Source organism: Alnus glutinosa, chromosome 1 (assembly GCF_958979055.1).
Source record: "Alnus glutinosa chromosome 1, dhAlnGlut1.1, whole genome shotgun sequence".
Taxonomy (NCBI): domain Eukaryota; kingdom Viridiplantae; phylum Streptophyta; class Magnoliopsida; order Fagales; family Betulaceae; genus Alnus; species Alnus glutinosa.
The window spans coordinates 10,305,378-10,321,792 of record NC_084886.1 but is presented as its reverse complement, the minus strand read 5'-3'; the positions used below and the strand labels follow the sequence as shown (position 1 = coordinate 10,321,792).

At 39.4% G+C, this 16,415-nt stretch overlaps 2 protein-coding genes across 2 annotated transcripts; one reads left to right on the top strand and one right to left on the bottom strand.

Annotated features, from left to right (window-relative positions):
• Nucleotides 1-2,399: 2,399 nt before the first annotated feature.
• Nucleotides 2,400-4,957, top strand: LOC133871762 (adenosylhomocysteinase 1). Its single transcript, XM_062309182.1, has 2 exons — nucleotides 2,400-3,181; nucleotides 3,865-4,957. Exons 1-2 carry the CDS (start codon nucleotides 2,471-2,473, stop codon nucleotides 4,609-4,611), a joined length of 1,458 nt encoding a protein of 485 aa, XP_062165166.1. The 5' UTR covers nucleotides 2,400-2,470; the 3' UTR covers nucleotides 4,612-4,957.
• A 7,597-nt stretch (nucleotides 4,958-12,554) lies between these two features.
• LOC133858506 (protein RALF-like 24) lies at nucleotides 12,555-13,338 on the bottom strand. Its single transcript, XM_062293981.1, has one exon. It carries the CDS (start codon nucleotides 13,309-13,311, stop codon nucleotides 12,757-12,759), a length of 555 nt encoding a protein of 184 aa, XP_062149965.1. The 5' UTR covers nucleotides 13,312-13,338; the 3' UTR covers nucleotides 12,555-12,756.
• Between the last annotated feature and the right edge of the window lie 3,077 nt (nucleotides 13,339-16,415).

The following is a 16,415-nucleotide window of genomic DNA, read 5'->3' as shown; positions in this document are numbered from 1 at the left end:
TAAAAAGTAGATTGTTGTTGCCCAATCTAGTACTGAGGTTGAGTACCGTGCACTTGTCGATGCTACAGCTGAACTTTTGTGGTTACGATAGCTTTTGACAGACATGGGTGCTCTTCAGACGACTAGTTCCCCTCTTTATTGTGATAATCGGAGTCGTCTAGATTATTCACAATGATGTCTTCCATGAGCGCACCAAGCATATTGAAATTGATTGTCACTTCATTTGGCACCATCTTCAACAGGGCACTCTCCATCTTTGATCTGTCTCCTCTAAAGATCAACTTGCCGATATTTTCACGAAGTCTCATCCTCCTTGTCGACTACATGATTTTTTTTCCAGACTCAAGTTTACTTCATCATCTCGAGTTTGATGGGCGATGTTGGAATAATATGATACTTGCCATGTTTGTTGTAGAATATTTTCGTAATATCATCAGCATATCACGAAGATATGCTCCCATCAATTATGGTATTATTTGATATTATTGTATAAATATGTAATTACGATATTTTCCTTATTTCTTTGGCCTCATTCAACAATAAATAGGTCACTTCATTGTTCAGAGTATTCACATCAGAAATACAAGTTTATTTCTCAATTATATTCTGTTCTCTTTTTCTTCATTTTCCATTCACTTAAAAACTATCTGGATGCTCTATATACACATATTCTAATAGATGTCCATCGAGAAAAGCTGTATTGACATCTAATTGGATATAACTCTAAGTAAAAGAGTTGTCAATGCTATGATTATTTGAAAAAAGCCATGGATAGAAACAAATGAGAATGTACCTTTATGTCGAATCATGTATGATTTTGAAAACCCATTTGCAATCGGCCTACAACCATTTGGTAATTAAACAAATTTCACACGAACGTCATCTTATCATGCATGGCCTCTACAAAATACTAGAAAAAGAACCATCAACAATCTCTTGAAAACAAGTTGGATCAAGATACATTCCAACACTAAATTCATGCTCCTACAAATGGATTATATAGCATCAGTCACAAATCACAAGCCTAGAAGTCGTCTTTGATATGTTACTTAACTATACTTTAAACCAAAAACTTGTAATTGATCCATATCACTTTTTCTAAATCAAACTTTTAGAAGGTAATAGTTTGTTACGTGTTGGGGAAATAATTTGCCTTGAAGCCACGTGGCCCCCAAGTCAAGTCGGAGTTTCAACCCATAGGCCCGACCTGGCTCGGTAAGAACACCTCGGATGTTTGTCATAACCTTCTACGAAGAAATTAACTCGGGGTCGGAGAGCCTCAGACTATGACATGTCTAGAGAGATTGAACACCTCAGACTTCAAGACTCTGTAGGGTGCGGAATAAACCGAGATCTCCAAGTCTGTATGGAGCCAATACGTCTTAGATATTTCCACCTCGGAGGATTGGTCTGTGTACAGTATAAGCGTCGTAAAGCTATCTTCTCAAATTCGGCAACTAAGTATCTGATAACTATTAGAAATCTATATCCATGATTCGTGAGATGTTTGTTAAGTACCCAATCCCAAGATATTCGGAATGTATTTATATTATCTCAACATTAATGGGATACATATCCTTATCAACGTGGAATTCAGCTGAAAGAGGCGGAGTCCTATCCAACTTGTACTCAATTCAAAATTTTATGAAGATAAGGTTAAAACTTAAACGATTCATGGCTAAGACTTCTAGTCCTTTAAGAACTCCAGTAAGTCTATAAATAAGACTACTACACCAGGTCTTTTAATATATATATATATATTCTCTAAGCTCTGAGATTTTTAGTTTTTCTTGAAAGTCATAAAGTTTATACTGACTTAGTCATTAGAGTGGGTGTAGTCGGTGCCCCTGACTAGTCGTTTGTTATTTTTGCAGATCTCAAAGAAGACAAGGAAGAGAAGAGTTTGTTTGACGAATCATAAGGCGATACGTCTCCATACCGAAAATTGTACCAATATTACGTATTGTGTTTATCTATCTCTCTTTTCTCGACGACATAGCATAATAATTTTCTCAAAAAAATTCCTTCTTGTATGATATTCAATAGTATAAAAAAAATCTTATAAATAGCAAATGGCCACAATTGATGTGTTGGGTTAGCCTTAATTAAGTAAAAGCAAAACGACCCAAGTGAAACAGAATCGGACCCGGTGCAAGAAAGCACACAAAAGCCCTAAAACATCTTAAGCATCCAACCAATGCAACCATGACGCGTGTCGAACATTGCAACCTACGTCCTGTATCATCGTCCATCACTTGTAGCCACACGGGTCCCCGCATCATCTTCCGTGTCCAACGCTGAAACGTTTCACTTTCATTTACCAAATCCACCAACCTTGCGCAGCAATCCTCACCGTCCATTTCAAGCTCTCTAACCTATTTATAAGACCTCTTACTCTCACACTCACCCTCGTTCACAACTCCCACCTTCAACCCAATCACCCATCTTCTAATCTCCCACTTCGTTGAAAATGGCTTTGCTGGTAGAGAAAACCACCAGTGGCCGCGAGTACAAGGTGAAGGACATGTCCCAGGCGGACTTTGGCCGCCTGGAGCTCGAGCTGGCCGAGGTGGAGATGCCTGGACTCATGGCCTGCCGCACCGAGTTCGGGCCCTCCCAGCCTTTCAAGGGGGCCAGGATCACCGGCTCGCTCCACATGACCATCCAGACCGGGGTCCTCATCGAGACCCTCACCGCGCTAGGCGCCGAGGTCCGCTGGTGCTCTTGCAACATCTTCTCCACCCAGGACCACGCCGCCGCGGCCATCGCGCGCGACTCTGCCGCGGTCTTCGCCTGGAAGGGAGAGACCCTGCAGGAGTACTGGTGGTGCACCGAGCGGGCCCTTGACTGGGGTCCCGGCGGCGGGCCGGACCTGATTGTGGACGACGGTGGGGACGCCACGCTTCTGATCCACGAGGGCGTGAAGGCCGAGGAGATCTTCGAGAAGACCGGGAAGGTCCCGGACCCGGCCTCCACCGACAATGCGGAGTTCCAGATCGTGCTGACGATTATCAGAGATGGACTGAAGACCGACCCCAAGAGGTACCACAAGATGAAGCAGAGATTGGTGGGAGTGTCGGAGGAGACTACCACTGGGGTTAAGAGGCTATACCAGATGGAGGCCAGTGGTACCCTCTTGTTCCCTGCTATTAACGTGAACGACTCTGTCACCAAGAGCAAGGTACGTAATGCTTTAGATCTGTGTGATTTTGGTTCAGATTTGGTTGATTTTCGTTTGTGTTTTTTCCTTTGGCTATTGGGATTTTAGTTTAGATCTGTTGGGTTTTTATGCTTTGAGTCATTTGAGCTGATTTTAGTTCTAGATCTAATTGGTCCTCTGGGTTTTGCATCAGATCTGTGCATAACAGCTCGGTTTTTACTGTGGTTTATTTGTGTTCACTTTGCTTGTTACATTTCGATTTTCGAGGAAAGTTGTTTTATTTTTGATTTGTTGACGCCACGGGAAACAGAGTAAGAAAAATGATCGTGAATTTTGGAATCTTTGCTATGTTTTGTTTGGTGTCGGGGAATAAGTAATTACAAAGACTATCATGCTTATTATTCTATTAGATCGTTTTGAAATATTGTTTAGTACGATTTCGAATCTCAGATTCAATCTTTGCTTTGCTTTATGTTTTAGTCTTGTAGGGCGAGAATAATTGTTGGATTCATATTCTTTTAGAGAAGTTTGTTAACTAGCAATAACAAGCATATCTTTATACTTTAACATGTTAGTGGTTGGTGGGATCTGGCCCAAACCGAAGTTCCGACTAAAATTTTTAAAATGCGAACTCTTTTATTACTGCTCGATTTCTCTGTCATGTTTGATCTAATAACGGCCGTGAACTTGGTGGACACGTACAGTTCGATAACTTGTATGGATGCCGCCACTCTCTCCCTGATGGCTTGATGAGAGCTACCGACGTCATGATTGCCGGCAAGGTTGCTGTTGTCTGTGGATACGGTGATGTTGGCAAGGGCTGTGCTGCTGCCTTGAAACAAGCTGGAGCCCGTGTGGTTGTGACTGAGATCGATCCAATTTGTGCTCTTCAGGCCCTCATGGAAGGTTTCCAGGTCCTGACCCTTGAGGACGTTGTCTCTCAGGCTGACATCTTTGTCACCACCACCGGTAACAAGGACATCATCACCGTACACCACATGAGGAAGATGAAGAACAATGCCATTGTTAGCAACATTGGCCATTTTGACAACGAGATTGACATGCTCGGGCTCGAGAGCTACCCCGGCGTGAAGCGCATCACCATCAAGCCTCAAACAGACAGGTGGGTCTTCCCCGAGACCAACTCCGGCATCATTGTGTTGGCGGAGGGTCGGCTCATGAACTTGGGTTGTGCCACAGGGCACCCTAGTTTCGTGATGTCCTGCTCGTTCACAAACCAGGTGATTGCCCAGCTTGAGCTGTGGAAGGAGAAGGCAACTGGGAAGTATGAGAAGAAGGTGTATGTTTTGCCAAAGCACCTTGATGAGAAGGTTGCTGCACTTCACCTTGGCAAGCTTGGGGCTAGGCTCACCAAACTCACCAAGGACCAGGCTGACTACATTAGCGTGCCTATTGAGGGTCCTTACAAGCCTATTCACTACAGGTACTGAGAGGCTCACGAACAACGACAGATGGAGAGAGAACAAATATATTTGATATTTGGTTTGATCGTTTCTTTTACTATTCGAGGATTTGTAGTAGGATCGTAGGTTTTGTTTCTTCTAGGTTTTTTTTTTTTTTTTTTTTTTTGTTGTGTTTGGCGGTGGAATGTATGGGAAGAAAGAAATCGATTGGTCTCTGTTGAAAGAAGACCTGGGGTTTGAATGAATAAGGATGGATGGGGCTGTGTGTGATTATATTGCAGGCTTTGCAGCAGCTGCTCTTTTGAGTTTCGCTGCCTTTGTTATCATCGAAAAGAAGAAAAAAAAAAAAAGAACTACTATTTTCCTCAGGTTATTGATTTGTTTTGGTAACATTATTGTTTCTTGACTTTTTTTGTTTTATAAATAGGACAGTATTACATTATTTTTCTTTCTGCATCTTCTTCTCCACTCACAAACAAACGTGCGAGTATGACAGAAAACGCATATAACGTGGAAATCATGACCCAGCATCCAATTGGTAATCCATGCCACGGTGTGGATGATGGTAGTAGGTTAAAGTCAAATCGTGTGGAATTTTGTTTCATGCTTATCTAGTTATCTTTTTGACTATTGTTAAATGATAATCTCTAATAATTTGTTTCTACAGAGAGGATATATTTGTCTCCTTCCTTTACTCACTGCTCCCTATCTACTTTGCTTTTTCTTGAAAAAAAAGAAAAATAGTGATGAGTAAAAGATAAGGGAAAAAAGTGACTTTAAAGTCTATTTCATTTTGAGATGTTTCGAAAGGAAAGCTGTTGGGGGAAATTATCATCCCCTCCCTTAAGCTAAATGGGCCTATACCTAAACTAGGACCTAGTTGATCTTGCTGGTTCAATTTGACCCGCTTATTCACTAAGGTTTAACAGAGTCTTGTAATACCTTGAAGGTTATATCTAGAACACATGAAATAAAATATATTATTCAAATATCCTATGAAGAGTTAGTGTCTTACTCAAACTAAACTATTAGAAGATTGGTCTAAATACATATAGGAACGGAGAGAGGAGAGGAGCACTTCTTGAGAGCATGGTTTTCTCTGGGAGGAGATGGTTTTCTTGCCTCCCCCTTCCGGTGGTGATTTCCCTCTAACTCCTCGTGAGTCAGAGATTTTTTTGTTCCCCCTGAGTTGGTTCAGCGGGGTTAGTTTTTTTCCTAACCTTTAGGGTTGTGGAGCTTTTGTTCCTTCCGGCTAGATCCGGTGGAGGCTAATCTTCCCCTAGCCTTTCTGGGCTATGGTGGTTTTATGTGTCGTTATTTGTTTGTTTTCTTTTGTTTGACAGGAATTTTCATCTCAAGTTGTCTTCTTTGGGGAATTGGCTGAGCGTTCGTGTCGTCCGCGGGATGTTTTTGGCCGTTCTTTCACCTTTTTTTTTTTTTTTTTTTTAGATTTTGGAAGCCAGATCTGCTCTTCCTCGCCCACTTCTGACTGACACGCGCCCCCTTGCCGCGTTCTCCGCCGCCTTCCGCCCCAGCCGCCGCTAGATCCGGCCTTGTCGGTCACCGTTGACCGGCGCGTGGTTTGCTTTTTGGTGCTCGTGTGGGCCATGCGCCGCTTCTTTTTGGCCGATCTCGGCGGTTTTCGGTCGGCCAACGTTGGTCCTCCGTCTGGGTGGCGCCGGTGTCGGCGCGTGTCCTTCACGCGCCGCCGTCCGGCTTCTTGGCCCTTTTCCTCCACTGCCGGCAGCTTGTTTTTGGGTGGTTTCTGCTTCAGTGTCGTGTGTTTTTTTTTTCTTCTCTTTTCTTGGGTCACAGTCTGCTTGTGTTGGGTTCAATTTTTATGGGAATATTTGTTGGCTAATTGCTAGATCTAGTCTCTTTTCTTTAGAAAGTGAGCGTTAAAAGAGGCTCAAAAAGTTGTATTTCTGCTTTGGCAGCTGTTTATTAAGCCAGATTCTTCTGGTTTAGAGAATGGTGGGCTTGTCCCTTATTTTCAAGTTGTAAGCCTTGGGCTGTTTACCATATCAATAATAGATTATCGTTTCCGTTCAAAAAAAGAAAAGAAAAAGAAGATCGGTCTAAATCCCACAACATGGGGAACAGACTCCTGATAGAAGTGCATAAGAGCACTCCAAGTAGTCTCCTCGATTTAATCGACCTAATTTCGAGTCGGCCAATTGAAAGGGCTAGACGTCATGCCTCGATAAAAATTGACATGATTCAAGTCGGCCAAATAAAAGGGCTCAACCTCATGCATCGCTTTAATTGACATGAGTTGAGTCGGAGAAGTCCGAGTCAATCGGCATGATGTGCCAAATGAAAGGGCTCGTCATCATGCTTCGATTTAATCGACAAGATTTGAGTCGGAGAAATCCTTCACACCTTGAGTCAATCGGCATGATGGGTCAAACCGCCTAATCCTGCCTCGAGATTACTCGGCACGATTCGAGCATTACAGCCTCATCCTGCCTCGAGATTACTCGACATGATTTGAGCACAAAAAGGCCCCGACACAAGCCAAGCCGCCATAAGTCTCGGGCCACCATAAGCCCCGAGCCACTGTAAGCCTCGGACCACTAAAGCCTCAACACCAGTCCGAGCATCCAAAGCCTTGACACTAGTTCGAGCACCCAAAGCCTTGGCCAAGGCTCCAAACATCATTAAATGCCAACAACCATAGTGGTTGAAAACCGGTCTATCAACTCAGGTATGCAAACTAATCATTATTCAATATATATATATATATATATATATATATATATATACACACACACACATCTGTTCTAACAGATTTCAAGGGTCTTGCTTTGGCAAAAATCATGGCAAAAAATCATACGGGGAGACAATCCCTACAAAAGAAATCATGTGGGGAGACAACTCATAAACCGAATCACAAAAACCTAAGTGATAAGTCTGCATCAGGATTGGGGGGTCATTGCTGAATGATACACATAGCAGTATCCTACATGATCTACATGCCAGAAATATGAGGTCCAATCCCAAGATATGACCCATGAATTCGAAGAAAAAACTCTCAAGAAACCTTATTCATTGTCAAGAAGCTTCCTACCATGAACCATGACAAGAAGGGTATGGGAAAAAAAAAAAGAGTCTGAGAAATTTTTCGAGTTTGAAAGATAGTACAAAAGATCCTGAGGATGAAATTTACCAAGACTCAAGGATATCGAGATAACTGAAAGCTCCAGAAGCAACAAAAGATCCCGAGGCCGAGATGGAAAGAACTTCCCAAGGCCGAGATGGCTTGAGTATCCCGAGTAGAAGATTGTCAAAAAATAAAGATTGCTGTGTTGACGCAGGTAGGAGATCTTTTGATTATCATCCCCTAAGCTAAATGGGCCTATACCCGAACCAGTACCTAGTTGATCTTGCTGGCCCAACTTAACACGCTCAGTCACTAGGGTTTAGCAGAGTCCTATAACACCTTGAAAGATATATCTAGAACACATAGGATAAGATACATTATTCAAATATCTTATGAAGATTAAGTGTCCTACTCAAACTAAACTGCAAGAAAATCAGTCTAAATCCCACAATATGGGAACATACTTTTGATAGAAGTGTAGTAGAGCACTCCAAGTAGTCTCAGAACTATATGCCTATAAAAAGGTTGCTACAGCAGGTACAAATATATACTAAAATATACTCAAAAATCCCGACTCTTAATACTTTTCAAAATTGTCCATTGACTTGGGTATCAGAGAGGGGACGTCTTTTTGACGTATTGTTTGTTCTTTGCAGGTTACCAAGGACAAGACGAATCAAAGATCTACATGTCACCAAACAGAAATCTGTTCTAACAAAAGCGATCAAGATTCAAGAAGCTCGAATGTTATAATTTTTGTTTTAGTTAATGTTAATTATTTGTCAGATAAATAAGGAATTAAGAGATTTAGTCTATAAACAGAGGACTCGGATGTTATTGAATCAAACGTTAAAGAAAAATCAAGTTTGGTTTGAGAGGGTGCTAGAAACTCCAAATATCAGGAGCTGTTTTAATTGGCATACTGCCTTTTAACCTTGAATCCAGCCCACCCCGTGTAGCCATACATTCATCATAACGGCTGACTACATTTATCAGGTTAGATTCTTAATTACGGATAGAATTTTGGGGCACCATATTAAGAGAAATTATGTTAAAGTAGGACTTCATCTAACAAGGTTTAGAGGTTGTTTTTAAGATTAGGCTTATTGTTATTTTATCTAATTGTAAGTCTATTTAGAGATTGGCATATGGATAATAAAGGCATCTAGAGAATTTATAAATCTAAACTTCTGTTTGAATGTTTGAAGGAGGCTCAGGTTCTCTCTAAAAACTTAAAATAATTTTATCCCATTATGCGCTTGACATTCAGGTTCGTAATAAATGGTGTTAGAGCCAATTATGGCGGATGACTGGCTAGATCATATAGAGCAAAAAATGAATTATCTCAACACTAGCATGGAACAAATGATAAGCAAGTAAAAGAGATGATCTGCACAATGAATGCCCCCCTTGGAGCCACCAACAATGCCATCTCCACCATTATCACAACCAAAACCACCAACCGATTCTAGCCACAACCCAGTCAACCTGAGAACCCCACCACCTTGTTTGGCCCTAACTACACAAAACCAATCGCATTACCATCACAATGAAGCCCCAACCCCAAGCGTGGCCATGTAACACGGAGTTGTCTGCACCTTGATTGAGAAGCCGCCCGGAGAGTATGTAGGAGAAAAAAAATCCAAGAAGAAATGCATGGCCGTGCGTGGCAAAACAGGCGCACCTCTTGCAACCCATGCCCAAGCCCAAGCCCAGTCGCCCTGTAACTGGCGTGTACGGCCGAGCAAGGGGAAGATGAGTAGGCTTTGTGTGATAATATACCATGCGTTACAGAGAACCCGTGCGATGCGATAGGGGGTTTTGATTTGATGGGTATTTTTCTCAAATCCAAAGAAATAAAAAACGGGGACGACAACGAAGACCAAGAGAGCTGTAATGGGCTTTCGTCGGTGTCCAAGAAGAGAGGGTCTAATCTGATGCCTGTTTGATATTTTTTGTGGGCCAAGTATGATATCATGGCATCAGTGCCAGCCAAAGACAGAGAATGCCCTTGCTGGCTGCTTTCATTTCCAACCGTGGCGCTCACAATTTCCGCTTGCAAGCTCTTGAAGTACTTGAAAAGTCAAATATCAAGATAGATTCTAATGGTGGTTGCCCTATAAACCGTGATGGAAGAGTGGATAAATAGACATTCTGAAACGCCATCATTAATATTATAAGATTAGGCGTTTATTGTTATTTTATCTGATTGTAGGCCTATTTAAAGATTGACAGAATAATAATAAAGGCATTCAGATAATTTATTATCCAAACTTACGATTAAAGGAGACACAGATTCCCTCTAAAAACCTACCCTAATTTTATCCCGTTGCATGCTTGACATTCAGGTTTGTAACATTCTCATAAAGTTAAGGCGTTTAGGAAATCCAGTTCAACATGAAGAACACAACCAATGCAACCTTGCCAGGGCATGTTTAGGCTCATTAAGATTAAAAACATTGGAAGAACTTTGTGACAAGTGTCTAAATGTTATGATCACATTGACAAAATCTCTCCCAAAGCTTCCTTAGCAATTTGGTGGGAAGAAATTACAAGGTTTTTTGGTTGACGATATGCACTTAATTGAAGAAAGGAAGTTACCTACACAGTTATACCTACATGGCAAACCATTTCACAAATGGATTTCCTGCATAGCAGCATTCTCGCTAGGGATAAGAGGTTCCATTACAACGGCTCCTGTGCAGAGTATACAAGAAAGGTACCCAACTAGGAAGAACTATTTTAAGCAGCCATCCAAAGCATAGAGAGATTTGACATAATAGCTTTTTAACTCGATCACTGATCTATCACAATCTTCATAATTCCAAATACACCACATGAACGATAGAGGAACCGTCCTCAAAAAGCTTAAGCTTATGGGTTTGAGCCCAATTATGCTATATTAATCACTTACACTTATGACATCTTTCTAATGTGGGACTTGAACCTTTCTACACTCACAGCTGCATTCTCAACATCATCTTCTAAGATATCTTATTGAATGAAAATTACATTAGATAAAGGAAAGTGCAAATAAAAAGGAGGAGAATAATAAGTTTCCAAATAGAGGAGGATAGATTTAAGGGAATTGTAACAAAGAGCTGCTAGGAATTTCCCCGAGATGATTTGCTTATTAGTATGAATTGCATAGAGTCACAGAAACCACATTGAAACTAGCAGATGGAATAAAAACAATAAACAATATTGGAAAGGAAATAATCTATGAGGACTCAAAAAAGTGTATAATATGAGGCTTATGAGCAATCAAGTATCATACAACGTGAAGGTCTTGGAATTAAACATGTAGGACATGCATGAGTGTTGGGTAATTAGGGTGAGCTTGCTGAGGCAGCCTAAGGTACTACTACATACAAGATCATTGTCATTCAACTGTGTCCGGCAATTTGATGCACAAGGGATCACATTGATCAATTGGGTCATCAATCCAGGGAGAAAACATAATAGAAATGAGTGGTGATTATGCACCAACAATTGTTAAACTCGAGGGGGAAGAAAGAAAGAAAAGGAGAAACTATGCATATCCAGCAATATTTTCGAGGTCAGGTGAGTATTTTATCAAAGGATCCATAAAATCTAAATTTGCCAAATGGCATAGAAAGATATCAAGTTAAGATTTATTTTGATAGGTATCATGATCACTACAAGCCATGTTATATTTCTATCATATGGCATTAGCACCACCACAGAAAAAGTTACGTTTAACTGATCACCATCTTATTATTTCAGAAGCATGCAAAGTTTTTGTAAGCCCTTAGGAAAAATTCAGAACCTAGACCCAGAATCCACAAATTGCTATGCATTATGTAGAAAAAATGAAATCCCAAAGAGAAAAATAACCTCATCTTAAAGAAAAGATCATCTAGATGCATAGCTCAGAAGAACCACATGAGGACATCGTTGATTATCTCTACTGGAAAATTAAAACAGGCAGAACAATACTGCATAGAATCTGAAATCTGTGACCGATTTTGAGGACAATGTTGAACTCTTTTGAAGGTATTGGTGTTAGTGCCTAGCAATTGTGAGTGAAGCTAGTTTGAGAAGTTCCAGCCTCCAATTCCTGAGTAAAAGTTAGCAATATTTCCTTCTCACAGCAGGAAATGAATTCTTTGATTTAGAGGATAGTGGAAAGCAGAGTGAAGCATATAGCACTAAAGCAGAACAGCTTATGGCTCCCACCACTGTACATGTTAATGAGGCTATCCTCAATTTTTTTATGAGGCAAATGGATATTACCCCTTAAATCAAAACATGCGATATAATGAACAGCTTTACTTTGCATCTTGGGCTACTTTACAATGAAGATAAACATTTGATTCCCATAAAGACACCAAAGCCGGCATGTCCTTCGACCTTGGGCATGGCATGGTGGAAAAGGAATCGGATTGAATGGCACAGGGTGGAGTGGGGTAAGGTGCCAAAGTAACCCTAAGTTAGATTGAATTTGAAAAAGACAGGCCAGCTAATATTAGTCTAATCTTCAGTCTTAAATGCTGATGCAATCATCCTGTTTTCCACTTTAAACATCCACCTTTATATATATATATATATATATAGAAACAATATCTAATCACAATATATCTTCTGGCAAATTTAGCTTTTAAGTTGTGAAGTTCTCAATCTAGCCAAAAGGGAGGAATTAGTCAGAAACAATCCAAGAACCAGCTCAAATTTTATGGTCATGTCTTTGACTGAAACTTCTGTAAATTATTTTTTTAAAAGGAGCAATATTATACGGACTGGGTTCTTCCTCTAATTTACACCTTAAAAAAGGGAGAAAACACACTAAATATCCTCTAGAAAAGAGTACAAAAAAGTGAAATGTAGATGTAGCACTACTCATCAATTCGGCTAACAAGCATTACGCCTATATTCTTATTTCTGGAAAGATCCCACTAGATCTCCCCCTAAAATAAAGCTTTGCATACATTTATATAGCGAATGAAAAGAAAGGTCTAAAATGTACAATCATTGTTAATACCCCAACAACAAAACACAAAAAAAAGGAAAAAAAAGAAGGGAAGTGCTTGAATTTCTCCATACTATCATCAAGTTTTGATGATACCTCTTGCACATCGAGTAATGACTTCACAACCTCTATTGTAAGGATTTGCCACTCCAGAATGGCAATTGTAGTACGGAGCCCCTGGATTTGCGCATGGAGTCATGTCCCTCCTCAGTGTCTCATAGCTTATAAACTTCTTCTGCATCGCCAGAACCCTCCGATTGGTCTCTGAATCCATTTCTGTCTCAGTTAAGCACTCACCGATCGTTTGGGAGCAACCCCTTTTCACCATTACATCCATTTCACTGTTTTTCAGTGAATCCAGGCCTAGAACCGAGACCCTGTTGCAGAATGAGAGTTGGGTGTGGAGGAAAAACAGTACTAGGTAAAGAAAGGTCACGGGAAAGAGGCTGGGTTTCGACATTTTTTTGTTTCCTGTGTGTGTGTGTGGACTATTATTCTTGTTTTCAGTTTGTGTTTGTGTTGTCAATTGTGAAAGTTCGATTCTTGGTTGTTGGAGGGTCATAAATGGAACATGACTTGGCCTACTGTTCCAAGTATTGTAGGTTCTGAAATCATTAGCAAGACTCAAGGCCATGAGCTGTGGAGCATCAACGGATGAGTGCCAGTCCCCCCGTCCCACTTGTTCTTTTGGATCGTTTGAATCGTTTGAAGATGAAAATAATTTTTTCTTTTCTTTTCTTTTAAATGCTCGGATTTGGCTCGGATTAGGATTTGTTCGTTTATTAAACGAATGGAGCTTGAGGAAAAAATTTAGGCTAGTATAGATTTAGGCTCGGCATGACTCGTATAAGCTTATATAACTTCATTTATATTATTTTAAACTTTGTAATGAGAACATGTTAAGTATTTTAAAAAAATGTTTTTCGTAATATAATATATATAAGTTGAATTATTATAATTGTAAGTCTAGATATAAATATAAGTGCATTTGTGTGTATATGAATGTATAAATATACTATACGATAAATATATAAAATTGAGATGAGATTATTTAAGATTTGAGTTAATATTTTTAATTACTCAAACAATAAATCTTAAAACCATAATTAAGTTACTAATAATTAGTATTAGTTTTTTTAAAAATTAAACAATTGCGACATTTACTTTATATATGGAATAACTAAATAAATTAAGTAACTCGTGAACAAGTTCAAGTTCATTTAAAAAATAAATGAATAGAATTTGAACAGATTATCTGGTTCGGTGATAAGCTCGAGCTCGACTTATGTTCAAAAAAAAAATTAAACGAACCGAATTTAAACATTTAGTAATTGGCTTGGTTCGGTTCAATTAGAGCCCTACATGTAGCAATTCATTCTCTAGTCTCAAAGAAGATTCTCCAAATGGAAGGAAAATGTGAAAATATTGCTAGTGGTGCTAACTATAGTGATGTATGGTAAAAATTTGCAAGTACGATGAAGAAACATTTTTAGCTTCATACCCACTGCAGAATTGTGTTAATTTGATGTTTTAGCATTACATTTGAGCATTCCTTAGTCAACTTCCATCTATTTTGAGGAAATTTTAAGAATATTTGTATTTTCTCTGCTTTGATTGAATTCTTTGTCCATGTCAGAAATTGTTTTAGAAATAATAAACAAAAAACAGCTTGTCTTTAAAATTATTCTCTTTAATGTACACTCATATAAAATAAATTAATTTTTAACTAAATTAAAGATAATTAAAAAAAAAAGATTAATATTGTATGGGAGAGCGTAAATCTTATTGGTAAAAGAGAAAAGAACTCAATGGTATGAGTTTTTTTTTTTTTTTTTTTGGGTTAAAAAGAATTAATTTCAAAAACTATTTAAGAATTTGTTATTGTTGTAATTAAAATACTTTTTTTTTTATTTTATTTATTCATGATTTTATGCATTTTTAGTTGATTTTTTTTCAATGAACAATTGAATAAAGTGCGTACGTGTGAAAAGCTTGTAGAGTAAAAACAAAAAGGAGTAGGGGTGGAGTGCAACGGTCACCTACTTGGGTGCTGTGTGGGCATGAGCTTATGAATGATAGCCTGATAGGGACCAACCGGCAACCACCGTGAATGATTCAATGGATATTTGTTACAAGACCCAAAAGCAGAGTGCACGTGCCTTTCCTTTTCGCCCGTGGGAACCTCTTTGGCATCAAAATTGGTGCGTTACAAGCAGCGGTTTGTCGCTATCATCGGGGCCATATTATTAGCACGATTTTTCAAATCAGCCCTATTTGTTTGTCAAAATTATGGCGAAGCCTTAATTACGCACTTAGTAGTTTCTCTTATCAGTTGTTACTTTTCTTAATCTTGAGAATTTTATTATTGAGGGTGACTCTCAAGTTATTATTCTGTCTCTACAACATCCCGAGAATGAACTTGATTCGCGTATCTCATTTGTTATTTTTGATATTATTGACTCTCTTACCGTCCCTATCTCTTTGAGTGCTAGAAAAGTTAATAGAAGTGTATTATAATCTCGAGGTGGAAGTTCATGGAAGCATTTGGAAAGATAAAAGGATTTGACATTTTATTTTGTTGGCATAGATCTAGTGCGGCAAGAACCAAATTTTGAATGTGAGTTTGGCCTTCAAATCAGTCAATGAAATGATGATCCGCTGATGAAAGTGATAACGATCCTGTGTGGCAGTAGCAAGATGTTAGACTCCAAGGTCAATCAGGTGCGATTCATAGCAAAAGCAAATCGTGAGCTTGATTTAACAGCGGAGCTAGTGGTATATAGTTTCCAATGATGGCGGCCAATGAGTGATTGGAAGCAATAGTCATATAAAAGGTTGCTGAAGATGGTGGTAGTCAAAATGTTGCTGGAGGTGGCGGCTAGAAAGTCATCAAAGATGGTAGCAACAAGAAGGTCGTTGGAGACGGCGAAGATTGAAAAATTGCAAAAGATGGTGGCGGCGGCTAGAAAGTTGCTAGAGATAAGACTCCACGTCATTGAAGTTTTTAAGAGATAAACGATCGGTCGTTTAAAGATCAAATCTGTTGAACCACTTAAACGACTCGTCATTTACAACATTAAAAATTATCATTAAATTTAATAATAATTTTTAGTGGGGGTGAAAAAAAAGAAAAGAAAAGAAAAGAAGAGGTATCCTTGAAAAGCATGAAAATAGGAGTTTCCTTAGAATTACAAGAGGACCACTGTCCGAATAGATATTTTGTTGGCAAAGGAAAGGAAACAGAGAATGGGACAAAAAGGATTATTTATTACAGTAGCCCCCAGTTGGGCCGAATAGAGTCAAAATGGGGTTAAACTTGTTTCACATGAACTGTGTCCCCTGGCTTTCGCATTTTTCTCTGCAGTACTAGTGTTCACATGGCCGTGTCTTTGTTGCGTCGCCAATGACGTGCGTTTGGAGATGACAGATGAGAGACCACTTTGGACTTGGATTGATAAATGAGGTAATCGGAAACTTAGAAGACTTACTTTGGACTTGGATTATCTTTTGGGAAATGCAAGTGGATAGCAAAACATGAAAGTGATCGAGAAGGGAAAGCAACAAAAAAAACTGTATTTCTTCTTCTCAATTGTTTACCTCTAATGGTGTACAATCATGTGACAGCTAGCAGACCTTGAAAATTTGTCTCTACAGCGGCACTGTACAGTCGGCAATGGCAATGGCTTACAAATACCAAATACTGGTTCGTCCTCTCTAATCTTCTCTCTATTCAAAATT

Excerpts from the sequence above, each read along its gene's own strand:
- LOC133871762 (XM_062309182.1), top strand. The coding sequence starts at position 2,471 with ATGGCTTTGCTGGTAGAGAAAACCACCAGTGGCCGCGAGTACAAGGTG. Across the intron at positions 3,182-3,864 it reads ACTCTGTCACCAAGAGCAAG|TTCGATAACTTGTATGGATG; the intron begins GTACGTAATGCT and ends GGACACGTACAG.
- LOC133858506 (XM_062293981.1), bottom strand. The coding sequence starts at position 13,311 with ATGGCCTTGAGTCTTGCTAATGATTTCAGAACCTACAATACTTGGAAC.